Source organism: Falco peregrinus (genome assembly GCF_023634155.1).
Source record: "Falco peregrinus isolate bFalPer1 chromosome 12 unlocalized genomic scaffold, bFalPer1.pri SUPER_12_unloc_1, whole genome shotgun sequence".
In the NCBI taxonomy this organism is placed as follows: domain Eukaryota; kingdom Metazoa; phylum Chordata; class Aves; order Falconiformes; family Falconidae; genus Falco; species Falco peregrinus.
This window is the reverse complement of record NW_026599548.1, coordinates 261014-275106: the sequence shown is the minus strand read 5'-3', so window position 1 is coordinate 275106 and position 14093 is coordinate 261014. Positions and strand designations below refer to the sequence as shown.

At 62.5% G+C, this 14093-nt stretch overlaps 1 protein-coding gene across 1 annotated transcript; it reads left to right on the top strand.

Moving 5' to 3' along the window:
- The first annotated feature begins 1827 nt into the window (after window positions 1-1827).
- On the top strand, window positions 1828-13509 carry VAV1 (vav guanine nucleotide exchange factor 1). The gene is made up of 27 exons (XM_055793132.1): window positions 1828-2041; window positions 2963-3079; window positions 3164-3222; window positions 3513-3578; window positions 3704-3812; window positions 3899-3988; window positions 4818-4886; window positions 5368-5474; window positions 5745-5841; window positions 6055-6150; window positions 6280-6348; window positions 6900-6986; window positions 7320-7405; window positions 7783-7915; window positions 8194-8303; window positions 8415-8516; window positions 9170-9267; window positions 10089-10111; window positions 10232-10277; window positions 10377-10513; window positions 10933-10998; window positions 11175-11206; window positions 11914-12030; window positions 12131-12218; window positions 12338-12452; window positions 13071-13219; window positions 13297-13509. The coding sequence occupies exons 1-27, from the start codon at window positions 1838-1840 to the stop codon at window positions 13348-13350; spliced, it is 2526 nt and encodes an 841-aa protein (XP_055649107.1). The 5' UTR covers window positions 1828-1837; the 3' UTR covers window positions 13351-13509.
- Window positions 13510-14093: the final 584 nt, after the last annotated feature.

Here is a 14093-nt window from a genome sequence, read left to right as displayed (position 1 = left end):
GGGGTGTTAGGGTGTGTCTGCCCGGGCCCCCAGGTCAACCTGTGGCCAAGAGACTCTGGGACCCACTTTGAGGGGTGTGTGGGGGTCCCAGATCCCTTGGGTCCACCTGGGTGGGGGCTGGGAACCCCTGGGTCCACCCACGCAGGGTGGGGGAGGGGCTGCCCTGACGCCCAGGTCCTTCCTCATTTCGGGGAAGGCAGCTGGCGGGGGGCCACCGGGGGTTGCGACACCGGAGAAGGGACACCAAAGGGGGGGACGCGACAGGGAACGGGGGGACACCAGGGGACACCCATCATCCTCCTGGGTTGTGGGGTAGGGGTGGGCAGGACCCAGGTGCCTGGGGGTCGTCGTCCCCCCCCCCGACTGTGACACCTCAGACCCCCCATGGACCCTTGGCAGGACCTGGACACTGTAGGTCCCTCAGGGGATGGGTGACCATGGCTGGACACCTGGCCCCCCCACGGGACTCTCGGTGTGGGTGCAGACCCCAGTCCCACCATGAGACCCTCGGTGGGGGTGCAGACCCTGGACACCTAGGTCCCCCCATGAGACCCTCGGTGTGGATGCAGACCCCAGTCTCCCCCAGGACCCTCGTTGTGGGCGCAGACCCCAAACACCTGGTCCCACCATGGTTCCCACACGCCGGGGTCCCCCCATGGGCCCCCCATTCCCACCCCCACCACAGACCACGACCGCAGGGCCCCCCCCGGGGGTGGCAGTTCCTCGGCGGCCGCAGGCGCCGGGGTGGGAAGGACCCCGGCATCCGGGTGCTGCGCTGACGCTCCCGGTACTCCCCGCGGCACCCCAGGGCGCAGGCGCGACACCCGTGGCTTCCGGCACCCCCACGAACCCCCAGGCCCGGCTGGGCCCCGCCGCCACTGCTGCCCACACCGGGGGGCCCCGAGGCCACCAGACCCTCCCCAGGGGTGGGTGCGCCGGAGGAAGGAGCCCATCGGCACTCCAGGTGCGGCAGAAAGGAGGCCAGCGCCACCGGGCCCCATCGCCACCGACTCCTCCTCAACCGTTGTGGTTCCTGGGGGTCTGGACCCGCCCCCCCCGCCCTTGCTGTAGGAGCCTCCACAGAAGCAGTCAAAGACTCTTCTCCATCAGATCCTTAACCTGAAGTCATCCCACCAAGGCTTCATCTCCATCAGCTCCTTACCAGGCGTGTTCCCATCAAGGCCTGACCTCTGTCAGAACCTCACCAGAGGTGGTTGCACTGCAGGACCTCGTCTTCTGCTCCTCATCCACAGCAGTGGTCCCACCAAGACCCATCTTCATTGTCTGTTCTGCAGAAGACATCCCACCAGGACCTCACCTCCATCAGCTCCTCCACAGAAGTGGTTGCACTGCAAGATCTCATCTTCTGCTGCTGCTTCTCTCCAGGAGTGGTCCCACCAGGACATCATCTCCACCAGAACCTCATCTCCACCAGCTTCCCCCCGGGAGTGGTCCCACCAGAACCTCATCTCCACCAGCTCCTCCCCAGGAGTGATCTCACCAGAACCTCATCTCCACCAGAACCTCAACTCCACCAGCTCCTCCCCGGGAGCAGTCCCACCCGAACCTCATCTCCACCTGAACCTCATCTCCACCTGAACCTCATCTCCAGGCGTGGCCCCACCAGAACCTCATCTCCACTAGCTCCTCCCCAGCGCTGGTTGCTCCTCAGGACCTCAACAGCTGCTCCCCCCTGACACTATCCCCCCCAGGACCACCTCCCCTGGCTGCTCCCCAGACGCGGTCCCCCCAGGACCCACCTCCCCTGACTCCCCCCTAGAGCCCACCCCACCAGGAGGTCCCAGCAGGACCCCCGTGCCGCCGTGCCCCCCGCACCATGGAGGCGTGGCGGCAGTGTGCCCGCTGGCTGGTGGCGGCACGGGTGCTCCCCGCGGGGCACCGGGCCAGCAGCCCCGGGGGGCAGGTGTGGGACCTGGCGCAGGCGCTGCGGGACGGGGTGCTGCTCTGCCACCTCCTCAACGCCCTCCTGCCCCGTGCCGTGCCCCCCCGCGACATCTGTCCCCGGCCCCAGATGTCACAGGTGCGACGGGGGGCAAACACCCACCAGGGGGGTGGGGATGGGGGTAACTGGAGGGGGGATTGCCCCAAGAAGGGGTACGGGGGTGCTGGTTCCATCACAGTGACAATGACAGTGAGAGGGGTGGTGTGAATGACGGTGATGGCCATGGGGTGGTGGCAACAGTGGTGGGGACGATGGTGGTGATGGTGACAGCGCGGCTGGTGATGATGGTGGTGATGCTGGTGCCAGTGGGGATGACGATGATGGTGACAAGAGGGTTGGTGGTGACGTTGATGGTGACAATGACGGATGGTGAGGATGGGGATAATGGGGATGTTGGTGACAGTGACGATGATGGGGGTGACAGCAATGGTGGTGGTGGTGATGACGATGATGTTGGTGATGATGGGGGTGACCATAACAGTGTCAATGAGCATGATGTTGGGGGTGACAGTGACGATGATGGGGGTGACAATGACCATGGCCACAATGATGGTGCTGATGATGGTAGTGGTGACAGCGAGGATGACAGTGACAATGGTGGTGTTGGTGACAGTGACAATCACATGATGATTGTGGTGCTGGTGCCAAGGAGGATGACAGTGACAGTGCCAACAGTGGTGATGGTGACAGTCATGGTGGCGATGGTGCCAATGGGTGTGACAGTGAATGTTGGTGATGTGGATGATGGGGTGACAGTGACAATGACAGCACTGGTGACAGAGATGATGGTGGTGGCAATGTCAACAGTGGTGACGATGATGGTGACGAATGGGGGAAGATGATGGGGGTTGATGGTGCTGGTGGGGATGACAGTGGTGGTAACAGTGATGGCGACGGTGACGATAGGGGCGACAGTGGCGATAGCACTGACAATGGGGGGGGGTGCTGGTGGGGTGGCACGGTGCTGGTGCTGGTGACAGTGACACGATGCCACCACAGTTCCTGTGCCTGAGGAACATCCGCACCTTCCTGACCGCCTGCGCCGACAAGTTCGGGCTCCCAAAGCACCGGCTCTTCGGCGCCTTCGACCTCTTCGACGTCCAAGATTTCGGCAAGGTGGGACCCGAGGTCAGACCCCAGGGGGGACCTGGGTGTCCCGCTGTCACCCCTCCCTCCCCATTGTCCCCTCTCTGTCCCCAGGTCATCGACACCCTCTCAACGCTCTCCTGGACCCCCATCGCCCAGAGCAAAGGCTTCACGTGAGTGTAGAGGACCAAGGGGTCCTGGTCCCCCTCCCCAAGGGACCCCCGTGTCCAGTCCCTAAGGACCCCAGGTGTCCGGGACCCCCTCCTCAAGGGACACTGGTGTCTGGTCCCCAAGGGACCCAGGTGTCCTAGTCCCCCTCCCTGAGAGACCCCTGTGTCCGGTCCCCAAGGGACCCAGGAGTCCAGGACCCCCTCCCCAAGGGACCCCCGTGTCCAGTCCCTGAGGGACCCAGGTGTCCGGTCCCCGAGGGACCCAGGTCTCTGGGCTGTGTGTCACCCCCCAGGCCCTTCCCTACTGAGGACTGCGTTGGGGACGATGACATTTACAGCGGCCTCTCTGACCTCATCGAGTGAGTGGGGCAGATTGGGGGGTGTTAGGGAGGTACTGGGGGGGGTTAGGGGGGGCACTGGGGGGATGGTGGGGGTACTGGAAGGGTAGGGGGCATTAGGGGGGGACTGAGCTGTCCCCACACAGTGACACAGCAGAGGAGGACGATGACCTTTACGACTGTGTCGAAGCCGAAGGGGATGATGGCGATGACATCTACGAGGACCTGATGCGGGTGGAGCCCCACCCGGCTATGGTGGGTGTCCCCCCTGTCCCCCTGGGACCCCCCCCCCAAGATGCCTGGGACCCCCCTGGGACCCCTGGGTGTCACTGTCTCCGCAGAAGGTGGAGGTGGACAGGAGGCTCTGCTGCATCCAGGAGCTGAGGCAGACGGAGGAGAAGTACACCGAGACCCTCGAGTCCATCTGCCAGGTGGGATGGGGACGTGGGGGGACACTGGGGATGTGGGGGACACCGGGGCATGTGGGGGGACATGGGGGGACACTGGGGATGTGGGACAATATGAGGGATGCAGGGGACATGGGGGGCATTGGGGACATGGGGGGGACACTGGGGATGTGGGGGGGACATGGGACAATACGGAGGATGCAGGGGACATGGAGGGGACACTGAGGGTGTGGGACAATATGGGGGATTCAGGGGACATGGGTGACATGGGCGACATGGGGGACACGGGGGACATGGGGGACATAGGGGAATATGGCGGATGTGAGGGGACGTGGGGGGACATGGGGGAAATAAGGGGGGACATTGGGGCCAGGGGGGGACATGTGGAATATTGGGGACATAAGGGGACAGGGGTCATGGGGGACATTGGGGACATGGGGGGACACTGGGGATGTGAGGAACACCGGGGCATGTGGGGGGACATGGGGGGACACCAGGGACATGGGACAATACAGGGGATGCAGGGGACATGGGGGCACATGGGGGACATGGGGGACATTGGTGACGTAGGGGAATATGGCGGATGTGAGGGGACATGGGGGGAAATAAGGGGACATTGAGGGCGGGGGGACACATGGAATATTGGGGACATGGGGGACAGGGGGACATGGGGGACATGGGGGGACACTGGGACACGGGAGATGTGGGGGATTTGGGGACACTGGTGACACAGGTGGAGATGGCGATGCGGGGGACACTGGGGACATGAGGAAGGGACGTGGGGCACCAGGGAGGTTCCCCCAGTGGACTCGGAGCCACCTCCCAGTGCTCCCAGTAACCCCAGTGCCCACAGCACTTCCTGCGGCCGCTGCGGCACTTCCTGCAGCCCCAAGACCTCGAGAGCATCTTCATCAACGTTGAGGTGACCCCAGTAACCCATCCCAGTGCTCCCAGTAACCCATCCCAGTACTCCCAGTAACCCATCCCAGTGCTCCCAGTAACTGAAGCATCCCCCTATAACCCCTACTACTGCTCCCAGTAATGCCCCCTCCCACTACTCCAGTAGCCCCCAGGGCTCCCAATAGCCCCGCTCAGTGCTCCCAGTAACCCCTCCTACTACTCCCAGTCACCTCTTCTAGTGCCCCCAGCAATGCCCATTAAACTGTCCCACTCCTCCCAGTAACCCCTCAGGGCTCCCAGTGCTCCCCACAACCCCTCTCATTGCTCACAGTAACCCCTCCACTACCCAAAGTAACCCCCAGCGACCCCCCCCACTGCTCCCAGAAATACCCAGTAATCCCTCCCAGTGCTCCCAGTAACCACCAGTAACCCCAGTAGGGGGTCCCAGAGGGGGGGATCCCCTCTTTCAGTGGGTGACACCACCCCCCCCCCTTGCCACACAGGAGCTGCTGCAGCTGCACCGGCTCTTCCTGGGGGAGCTGCGGGGGGCACTGGGGGGGGCTGGGGGGGGGCAGGGTCTGCCCCCCCTCTTCCTCGCATACAAAGAGAGGTGAGGGCCATTGGGGGACCCTGGGGGAAATGGGGGGGGCATTGGGGGTCCTGGGGGGCAATGGGGGGTGTCCTGGAGGGGTTGGGAGGGCATTGGGGGTCCAACTTCAGGTCCGTTTTGGACCCATTCTGGGCCCGATCCTGAGTCCAGCACCAGCTCTGACTTTGGCCCAGTTCGGGTCGGATTACAGCTGCCTTTTGGGTGGCTTTGGGTGGCTTTGGGTGGCTTTGGGTGGCTTTGGGTGCACTCAGGTCCTCTCCATCCCTGCAGGTTCCTGCTCTACGGCCGCTACTGCAGCCAGGTGGAAGCAGCCGCCCGGCGCCTGGACCAGCTGGCGACCAACACCGACCTCCGCATGAAGCTGCAGGTGGGCTCGGATGCCTGGGACCCCCTGACACCCCCCAGGATCACTGGGACCCCCTTAGTCCCCCTGGAACCCTCCCAGACACCCTCCTCCCCAGGACCCCCTGTGTCCTCCCATCCCTCATGACCCTGTGTTCCTCCATGTCCCCATGACCCTCCCAATCTCCATGGCCCCCCATGACCCCCCGTGACCCCCACGACCCCCTGTGACCCCCAGGAGTGCTCCCAACGAGCCAACAATGGGCGCTTCTCCCTTCGGGACCTTCTGATGGTGCCGATGCAGCGGGTGCTTAAGTACCATCTCCTGCTCCAGGTTTGCTCACCAGGGTCCCTGAGGTGGGGGGATGGGGGGGGGGGGGAAGTTTGGGTCCCATCAAGGGGGTACACATGGGGGTCCCAGACACATGGGTCCCTGCTGGGGGGACCAACCTTGACCCCCCAGGAGCTGGTGAAGCTGACCCCAGAGCCAGCTGAGAGGGAGAGGCTGCGGGTGGCCCTGGATGCCATGAGGGTAGGTCCTGGGGGGGTCCTGGGGCGGGTCCTGGGGGTCCTTGGAAGAGTTAGGGGGGCCTGGAGGGCCTAGGGAGGATCCGAGGGGGTCTTGGGAAATTCTGGGGGGGTCTTGGGGGCTCCTAAGGGGCTCATGGAATGTCTTGGAGGGGTTCTAGGAGGGCTTTTGGTGGGATCCTGAGGGAACTTAGGGGTTCTGGGGAGGGGAGAGATTCAGGGGGGTCTTGGGGGGTTCCTGGGGTGCCTGTGGGGCTCCTGAGGGACCCCTGGGGGTCTTGGGGTAGGTCCTGAGGGGTTAAAAGGGGTCATGGGGGTCCCTGGGGAGTCCTGAGGGGCTCCCAGTGGGTTCTAGGGGGTCCTGAGTGATTCTTGGGGGGCCCTGGGAGGTCTGGGGGTGCTGGGGGAAATGTGGGAGCCGGAGGGGGGGATCTGGGGTGTCCTGAGGGGGTCCCTGGGGTTGGAGGGGTATTTGAGGATCAGGGGGGCTGGAGGGTATGAGGGGATCCCCGGGGTACCGTGGGGGTTGGGGGTGTCTGACTGGGGCCCCCCCAGGACCTGGCGCAGTGCGTGAATGAGGTCAAACGGGACAATGAGACCCTGAAGCAGCTCACGAGTGTCCAGCTCTGCCTGCACAACATGGTGGGGACCCCCCCCCCACGACCCCCTCCCCACCCTCTCCTGGGACAGCCCCCCCCCAACCATCCTGTGGCACCCCCAAACTGTCCCAGCTCCCCCTGCACCCCCAGACCCTCCCCAATCCTCCCCAGTGTCCAGCTCTGCTTCCATGACATGGTGGGGTCCCTCCGCCCCCCCCAAACCCCTCCAGCCTCCCTGGGACCACCCCATGTCCCCCCAAATCCCCATATCCTCCATGGCCCCCCCATACGCCCTCAGTTTCCTCGTGTCCCCCCTGTGTCCTTGCCCTCAATGTCCCCCCTGTGTCCCCCGTGTCCCTGCTGATGTCCGGCACAGCCACAGTCCCTGGCGCAGTTCGGACGCCCCAAAATTGATGGAGAGCTGAAGGTCTCCAGCACCGAGCGGCGCTCCAAGGTGGACAGGTGGGACAAGGCGAGGGGCACAACAGGGACACCCATGGGGACACACATGGGAACACCCACTGGGACTTGGGAACACCACAGGAACCTGGGGACACCACAAGGACACCATGGGAACATGGGAACCCCACAGGAACCTGGGGACACCACAAGGACACCATGGGGACACACATGGGGACACCAACTGGGACATGGGGACACCACAGGAACCTGGGGACACCATGGAGACACACACGGAAACACTCACGGGGACATGGGAACCCCACAGGAACCTGGGGACACCACAAAGACACCATGGGGACACCCATGGGGACACGGGATCACCACAGGAACACATGGTGGCCTTGGGAAACCCATGTCACCTTCATCATTGTCCCCAGGTACGGCTTCCTCCTGGACAAGGCCTTGATCATCTGCAAGCGCCGTGGGGACTCCTACGAGGCCAAAGACGTCGTGGACCTTCAGAGCTACCAACTGAGGGACAGTGGCCTGAGCCCCCGTGACAGCAAGAAGGTACCCTGGGACCCAGGTGTCCAGGTCCCTGTGGTCCCAAGCATCCAAGCCTGGTGGGATCAAGTGTCCAGGTCTTGGTGGATCTACTGAGGCCTGGTGGACCCATGTCCAGGTCCTTGGTGGACCTATTGAGGCCTGGTGGACCCAAGTGTCCAGGTCCTTGGTGGGACATACTGGAGCCTGGTGGCCCCAGGAAGGAGGTCCTTGGTGGCCCCAGACATCTGGGTGGCAGTGGCCCCAGGTGTTGGGGCACTGCTGAGCCCTGCCCATGCCCACAGTGGACCCACACCTTCCTGCTCATCGACACAGCCGGGCTGCAGGGCTACGAGCTCTTCTTCAAGACCTGTGAGCTGAAGAAGAAGTGGTTGGAGCAGTTCGAGATGGCCCTGTAGGTGTCCCTGCACCCAGGGGTGGGGGACCTGCCCTACTGGGGGCCGGGTGGCCCTGGGTGGGGGGAAAACTGCCTCCACCAGACCCAGGTCTCCCCACCTCTTGCCAGCTCCAACATCTTCCCTGAGCATGCCCTGGCTGACGGGCATGACTTCCAGATGTTCTCCTTTGAGGACACCACGTCCTGCAGGGCCTGCCAGATGTTGCTGAGGTAGAGCTCCAAAATCATGTCCCCCACTCTCCTAGTGAGACAATGGGGGACAGAGCAACATGGGAGGTGGGGTTTTGGGGCTCTGGGAGAAGGGGAGGCCCCAGGTAGGTGTTTGGAGGTGGGGTAAGATCTTGGTGGGTCAAGCCCTTGGGTGAGTTGGGGCCAAGGTGGTTCAAATCTTGGGTGGCTGAAGGTCTGAGATGGTGAAGGATTGGGCGGGTTGAGTCCTGGGTGATCCAAGGCCAACATGGGTCAAGTCTGGGGTGGGTGGAGGCCTGGGTGGGTCAAAAAGCTGGTGGGTCAAGCCCTGAGTGGCCTCGAGGCCAAGGTGGGTCAAGTCTTGGGTAGAGGACCAGATGGGTTAAGAATTGGGTGGGTCAAGGCCTGGGGGAGTTGAGCCCTGGGGTGGGCCAAGGTCAATTTGGGTCAATCCTTGAGGGGGCTAAACCCAAGGTGGGTTGACCCTGGTGGGGCCAAGGCCAACATGGGCCAAGAACCTGGTGGGCCAAGGACTGGATTGGCCCAAGGCCCACAGGGGGTCTAGGACTGGGTCAGCCCCGGGTGGGCCAAGGTAGGTGGGTGCAGGGGGCCCACAGGTGTCCCCTCGTGCTGACCGTGACCCCATGTCCCCCTGTGTCCTGGTGTTCCCCCAGGGGCACGTTCTACCAGGGGTACCGCTGCAGCCGGTGCCGGGCTCCCGCGCACAAGGAGTGTCTGGGGCGACTGGGGACCTGCGGCAGGGGCGGCGCTGGTGAGAGGCATCATGGGATAGTGGGGGAGTGGGGCATCATGGGATGGGGAGTGGAGCATTTTGGGATACAAGACGGCTGACATGATGCAGGGCATTGTGGGATACAAGACGGCTGATGATGCAGGACATTGTGGGATGCAAGATGGCTGATGTGATGCAGGGCATTGTGGGATACAGGATGGCTGACGCGATGCAGGGCATTGTGGGATGCAAGATGGCTGACGCGATGCAGGGCATTGTGGGATACAGGATGGCTGATGCGATGCAGGGCATTGTGGGATACAGGATGGCTGACGCGATGCAGGGCATTGTGGGATGCAAGATGGCTGACGCGATGCAGGGCATTGTGAGATGCAAGACGGCTGACGCGATGCAGGGCATTGTGGGATACAGGATGGCTGATGATGCAGGACATTGTGGGATGCAAGATGGCTGATGCGATGCAGGGCATTGTGGGATACAGGATGGCTGACGCGATGCACGGCATTGTGGGATACAGGATGGCTGATGCAATGCAGGGCATTGTGGGATACAGGATGGCTGATGATGCAGGACATTGTGGGATACAGGATGGCTGATGCGATGCAGGGCATTGTGGGATGCAAGACGGCTGACACGATGCAGGGCATTGTGGGATAGGGCTGGCCTGGGTGGAACAGGGCTTTCAGGGATGGCCCAAGCCCAGGTGGAGTTGGGCATTATGGGATGCCCTAATGATGTCCACCCAACCCCACAGGAGCCTAATTAGCACCTAATCAGTATTAATTAGGGCAGGGGTTAAATACCCCCCAGTAATAAGCGTTTCCTCTTTCACCCCACAGATTCAGGCTCTGGCACGAGGAAGGTAACACCAGAATGTGGAAAATGGGCCGAAATGCCCCAAAACTGGGCGTGGGGAGGCCCCGGGGGGGTCGTGCCCCTTCCCACCCGCCCAGGACTAACGGGGGGTCTCGTTGCTCCCCAGAACAAGTCGCAGCGGCCGAGCCCCGAGAAGAAGCGGGGAGACCTGGGTGAGGACAACGTGGACCCACACGTTGGAGGAGGGTGCCCGTGCCCCAGATGGCTGGGTGGAGACACCCCCCCCCACCCATCACGTGTTCTCCTCCCAGGGTTGCCCAAGATGGAGGCCAACCAACCCTACAGCGGCGTCCCACCACCACCGGGGTCCCTGGGTCCTGCCCTACGCCTCAGCCCCGGGGACGTTGTGGAGGTCACCGTGGCCGAGGCTGAGCAGCTCTGGTGGCAGGTGGGGATGGGATCCTCGTGGTCATGCTGGGATGGGACACTGCTATGGGGGCAGACCACCATGGCCACATTGGGATGGACCTCACCATAGGGGGCAGACCATTATGGTCATGCTGGAATAGACCCTCACAATGGGCTGGGACAGACCTCCAGGTCCGTGCTGGACCCCCATGGTGGGCTCAGACCACAGCGGCCATGATGGGCTAGACCACGATGAGTTGGGGAGCCATGGTTGGGTTGGACCCCCCCCATGGGGCTGGACTCCCATAGCCATCCTAAAATCCCACAATGGAGATGAGCCAGACCCCCATGATGGGGCTGGACCCCCGTGGTCAGGCTGGACCCCTGCGGTCCTTCCAGCCTCCTGAGGAGCATGGGGACCCCCGTGGCCCCCCTGGCCCCATGATCCTTCATCCCCAGGGCAGGAACGTGGCCAACGGTGACCTGGGCTGGTTCCCTTGTGCAGCTGTGAGACCTTTCATCTGCGTGAGTATGGGGACCCCAAAGCACCACCAGGAGCCCCCACACCCACCCTGATGTCCCCAAGATGTTTGGAGTCCCCTGGGATTTGCGGGGGTGTCTGTGGGATATGGGGGGGAGGGGGCTCAGAGGAGTCACCTGCTGTCCCCTCCTTGATCCCCAACTCTGCTTCTCTCCCCCAGGTGCCGCTGCCGGATCTCTCAGTCTACCCCTGGTCGGTGTTGAGCCCCCCTGTTGTCCCTAGGACACCCCAAATCCTCCTCTGGGCTCCCATAGCCCCTGAGGATCTCCCCAGTCCTCCCCCAGGGTCACCCTGGAGCCCCCAGGACTTCCTGAATCATTCCCTGGGGTCCACAACCTTCCTGGGGTCACCCCATATCTCCCCTCAGCCTCATCCCATCCCTCCTGTGGTCACTTTACGATGAATCTTCCAGGACCTCCCAGGTCCCTTCCTGGGGGTCCTTCATCCTTCCTGCAGTCACCCCATAGTTCACAGGGCCCCCAAATCCCTCCTGTGGTCCCTCATCCCTCCTGGGTCACTCCAAATCCTTCTCCAGAGGCAGCCCGTAGCCTCCAGGGTCCCCCCAAATCCTTCCCAAACCCTTTATCCTTCTCGAGACTCTCCTCAAATCCTTCCCCAGGGACCCCCAAATCCTTCCTCAGGGTCCCCCATCCCTCCTGGGATCACCCCAGATCCTTCCCGGAGCTCCCCATCCTTCCTGCCCCCCTCCAAATCCTTCCTCAAGGTCACCCCCTTGGCATCAGGGCCCCCAAAATCTTCTTCCAAGCCCTGCTGTGATCACCCCAAATCCTTCCCTGGGTTGACCCATAGCCCTCGCCTCCCCCCCCCTCCCCAAATCCTCTCGATTACCCCGGGGAGGGGCAGGGGATGGCTCAGGACCCCCATCCCACCATCCCCAGGTACGCTGGTCCCATGGAGCGGGGGGAAGCCGAGCAGCTCCTAATGCTCCGCTCTGACGGCGCCTTCTTGGTGCGACAACGGGTGAAGGACGCCGGCGAGTTTGCCATCAGCATCAAGTAGGGACCAGAGACACCTTCAGGGTGGGGGAGGGGACAAGGTGGGGGGGCACCGTTCCTTGGCTGAACCCAAGGGGACCCACCATGTCCCCATGACCAGGTACCACGGGGAGGTGAAGCACATCAAGGTGATGACGGCAGAGGGGCTCTACCGTGTCACCGAGAAGAAGGCGTTCAAGGGGCTGGTGGTGAGCATTGGAACCCCCTTCTCTGCCCTCCCCCCATCCCCGATCCCCATTTTTGGGTCCTCCCCACATTGGAGTTGAGGGCTGGTGGTGACCTCAGGGCTTGACCATGTCATCCACAGGAGCTGGTGGAGTTCTACCAGCGTAGCTCGCTCAAGGATTGCTTCAAAGCCCTTGACACGGCACTGGTGGTGCCCTTCAAGGAGCCAGAGAGCCGGGCCAGTACCCGGCCACCCGGTAGGACCTGGGAGATGGGATGGAGGTGGGGGGGGATGGACATGGTGAGGTCCTCCTCTTTCGGTCATCGTCGACAGGACAGGCTGAAGGGGACAGTTGAGTCATAGGGATGGGACAAGGACAATGGCCAAGGGATGAGTCAAGGGAATGGTTGAGGCCAAGGGAGAGGAGCAACCATGGGACAGGTTGAGTGGGATAAGCTGAAGGGACAAGGATGAGGGGGCTGGTTGAGTCATGGGGTCAAGTCTTTGGTGATGGCCAAGAGGTGAAATGAGAGATCAGTGATGGGATGAGTCATGGGGTCGAGTCATTGCCGATGGCCAAGAGGTGGGATGAGAGATCGGTGATGGGATGAGTCCCATGGAGTCAAGTTGTTGGTAACAGCCAAGAGGTGGGATGAGAGATCGGTGATGGGATGAGTCAAGGGGGAATGAATGGCCAGGAGGGACAAGCTGGGATGGGTCCAAGGGGGACAACTGGGTTCTGGGGACCCGTCAGTGGAGATGGCCAAGGGATGGGTTGAGGCAAGGACCCTGGGACAGTCAAATGGCCACGAGGACCAGATGGAGGGGACTTGGACACGGGGAGTGACCCTTGTCCATGTTGTCCCCTCCCCAGGAGCCATACGCAGCTTTGGTTCAGCCAAAGCCCGCTATGACTTCTGCGCCCGGGACCGGACGGAGCTGACGCTGCGGGAAGGTGACATCATCCGTGTCCTCAGCAAGAAAGGCCACCCAGGCTGGTGGAAAGGAGAAATCTATGGGCGGGTATGGCCCCTTCCCCACCGCAGTGTCCCCCCAAAAAGCTCCTCATGCCTTCTCCCAGCATCTCCATCTTCCCTCAGGTTGGATGGTTCCCCGCAAACTACGTGGAGGAAGATTACTCAGAATATTGCTGACCATGGACCCCCACCCCATCCCATCCACTACCTTGTGTCCCACCACCCGTGTCCCCCCACCCCAGAGGCAACCGCATACCTCCCCACCCTTCCCAACACCCCCATATTAATTTAAGTCTCTTCCTGCCTAGGAGGGACAATAAAAGAGGAGAAGGATGAGCTGCAGGGTTGGATTCTGCGGGAAGGGACCCAGGCGTGGGTGGGGGGTGAGGCCACGGGGTTGTTTTTGCCAGGAAGGGACACGGGTGTCCAGGCGGGCAATGAGGTCAAGGTTGTGCAGCTGGTTTCTCTGGGAATGGACCCAGGCGTCCAGGCAGCGATGACACCACCAGGTCAATGTCTCCAGGAAGGGACCCATACATCTGGGCAGGAGTGACACCATGGGGTCCACGTCTCCAGGAAGGGACCCATATATCCAGGAAGGGACCCATATGTCTGGGCAGGGTTGACACCATGGGTCAATGTCTCCAGGAAGGTCTGGGCAGGGGTGACACCACGGGGTCCACATCTCCCAGAAGGGACCTATATATCCAAGAAGGGACCCATATGTCTGGGCAGGGGTGACACCATGGGGTCCACATCTCCAGGAAGAGACCCACATGTCCAGGAAGGGACCCATACATCTGGGCAGGGTTGACACCGTGGGTCAATGTCTCCAGGAAGGTCTGGGCAGGGGTGACACCACAGGGTCCACGTCTCCAGGAAGGGACCCATACATCTGGGCAGGTGTGACACCATGGGGT

Coding starts and splice junctions, on each gene's coding strand:
- VAV1 (XM_055793132.1), top strand. CDS start 1,838: ATGGAGGCGTGGCGGCAGTGTGCCCGCTGGCTGGTGGCGGCACGGGTG. Junction 6,349..6,899: donor TGGCCCTGGATGCCATGAGG/GTAGGTCCTGGG, acceptor GGGCCCCCCCAG/GACCTGGCGCAGTGCGTGAA. Junction 8,304..8,414: donor GAGCAGTTCGAGATGGCCCT/GTAGGTGTCCCT, acceptor ACCTCTTGCCAG/CTCCAACATCTTCCCTGAGC.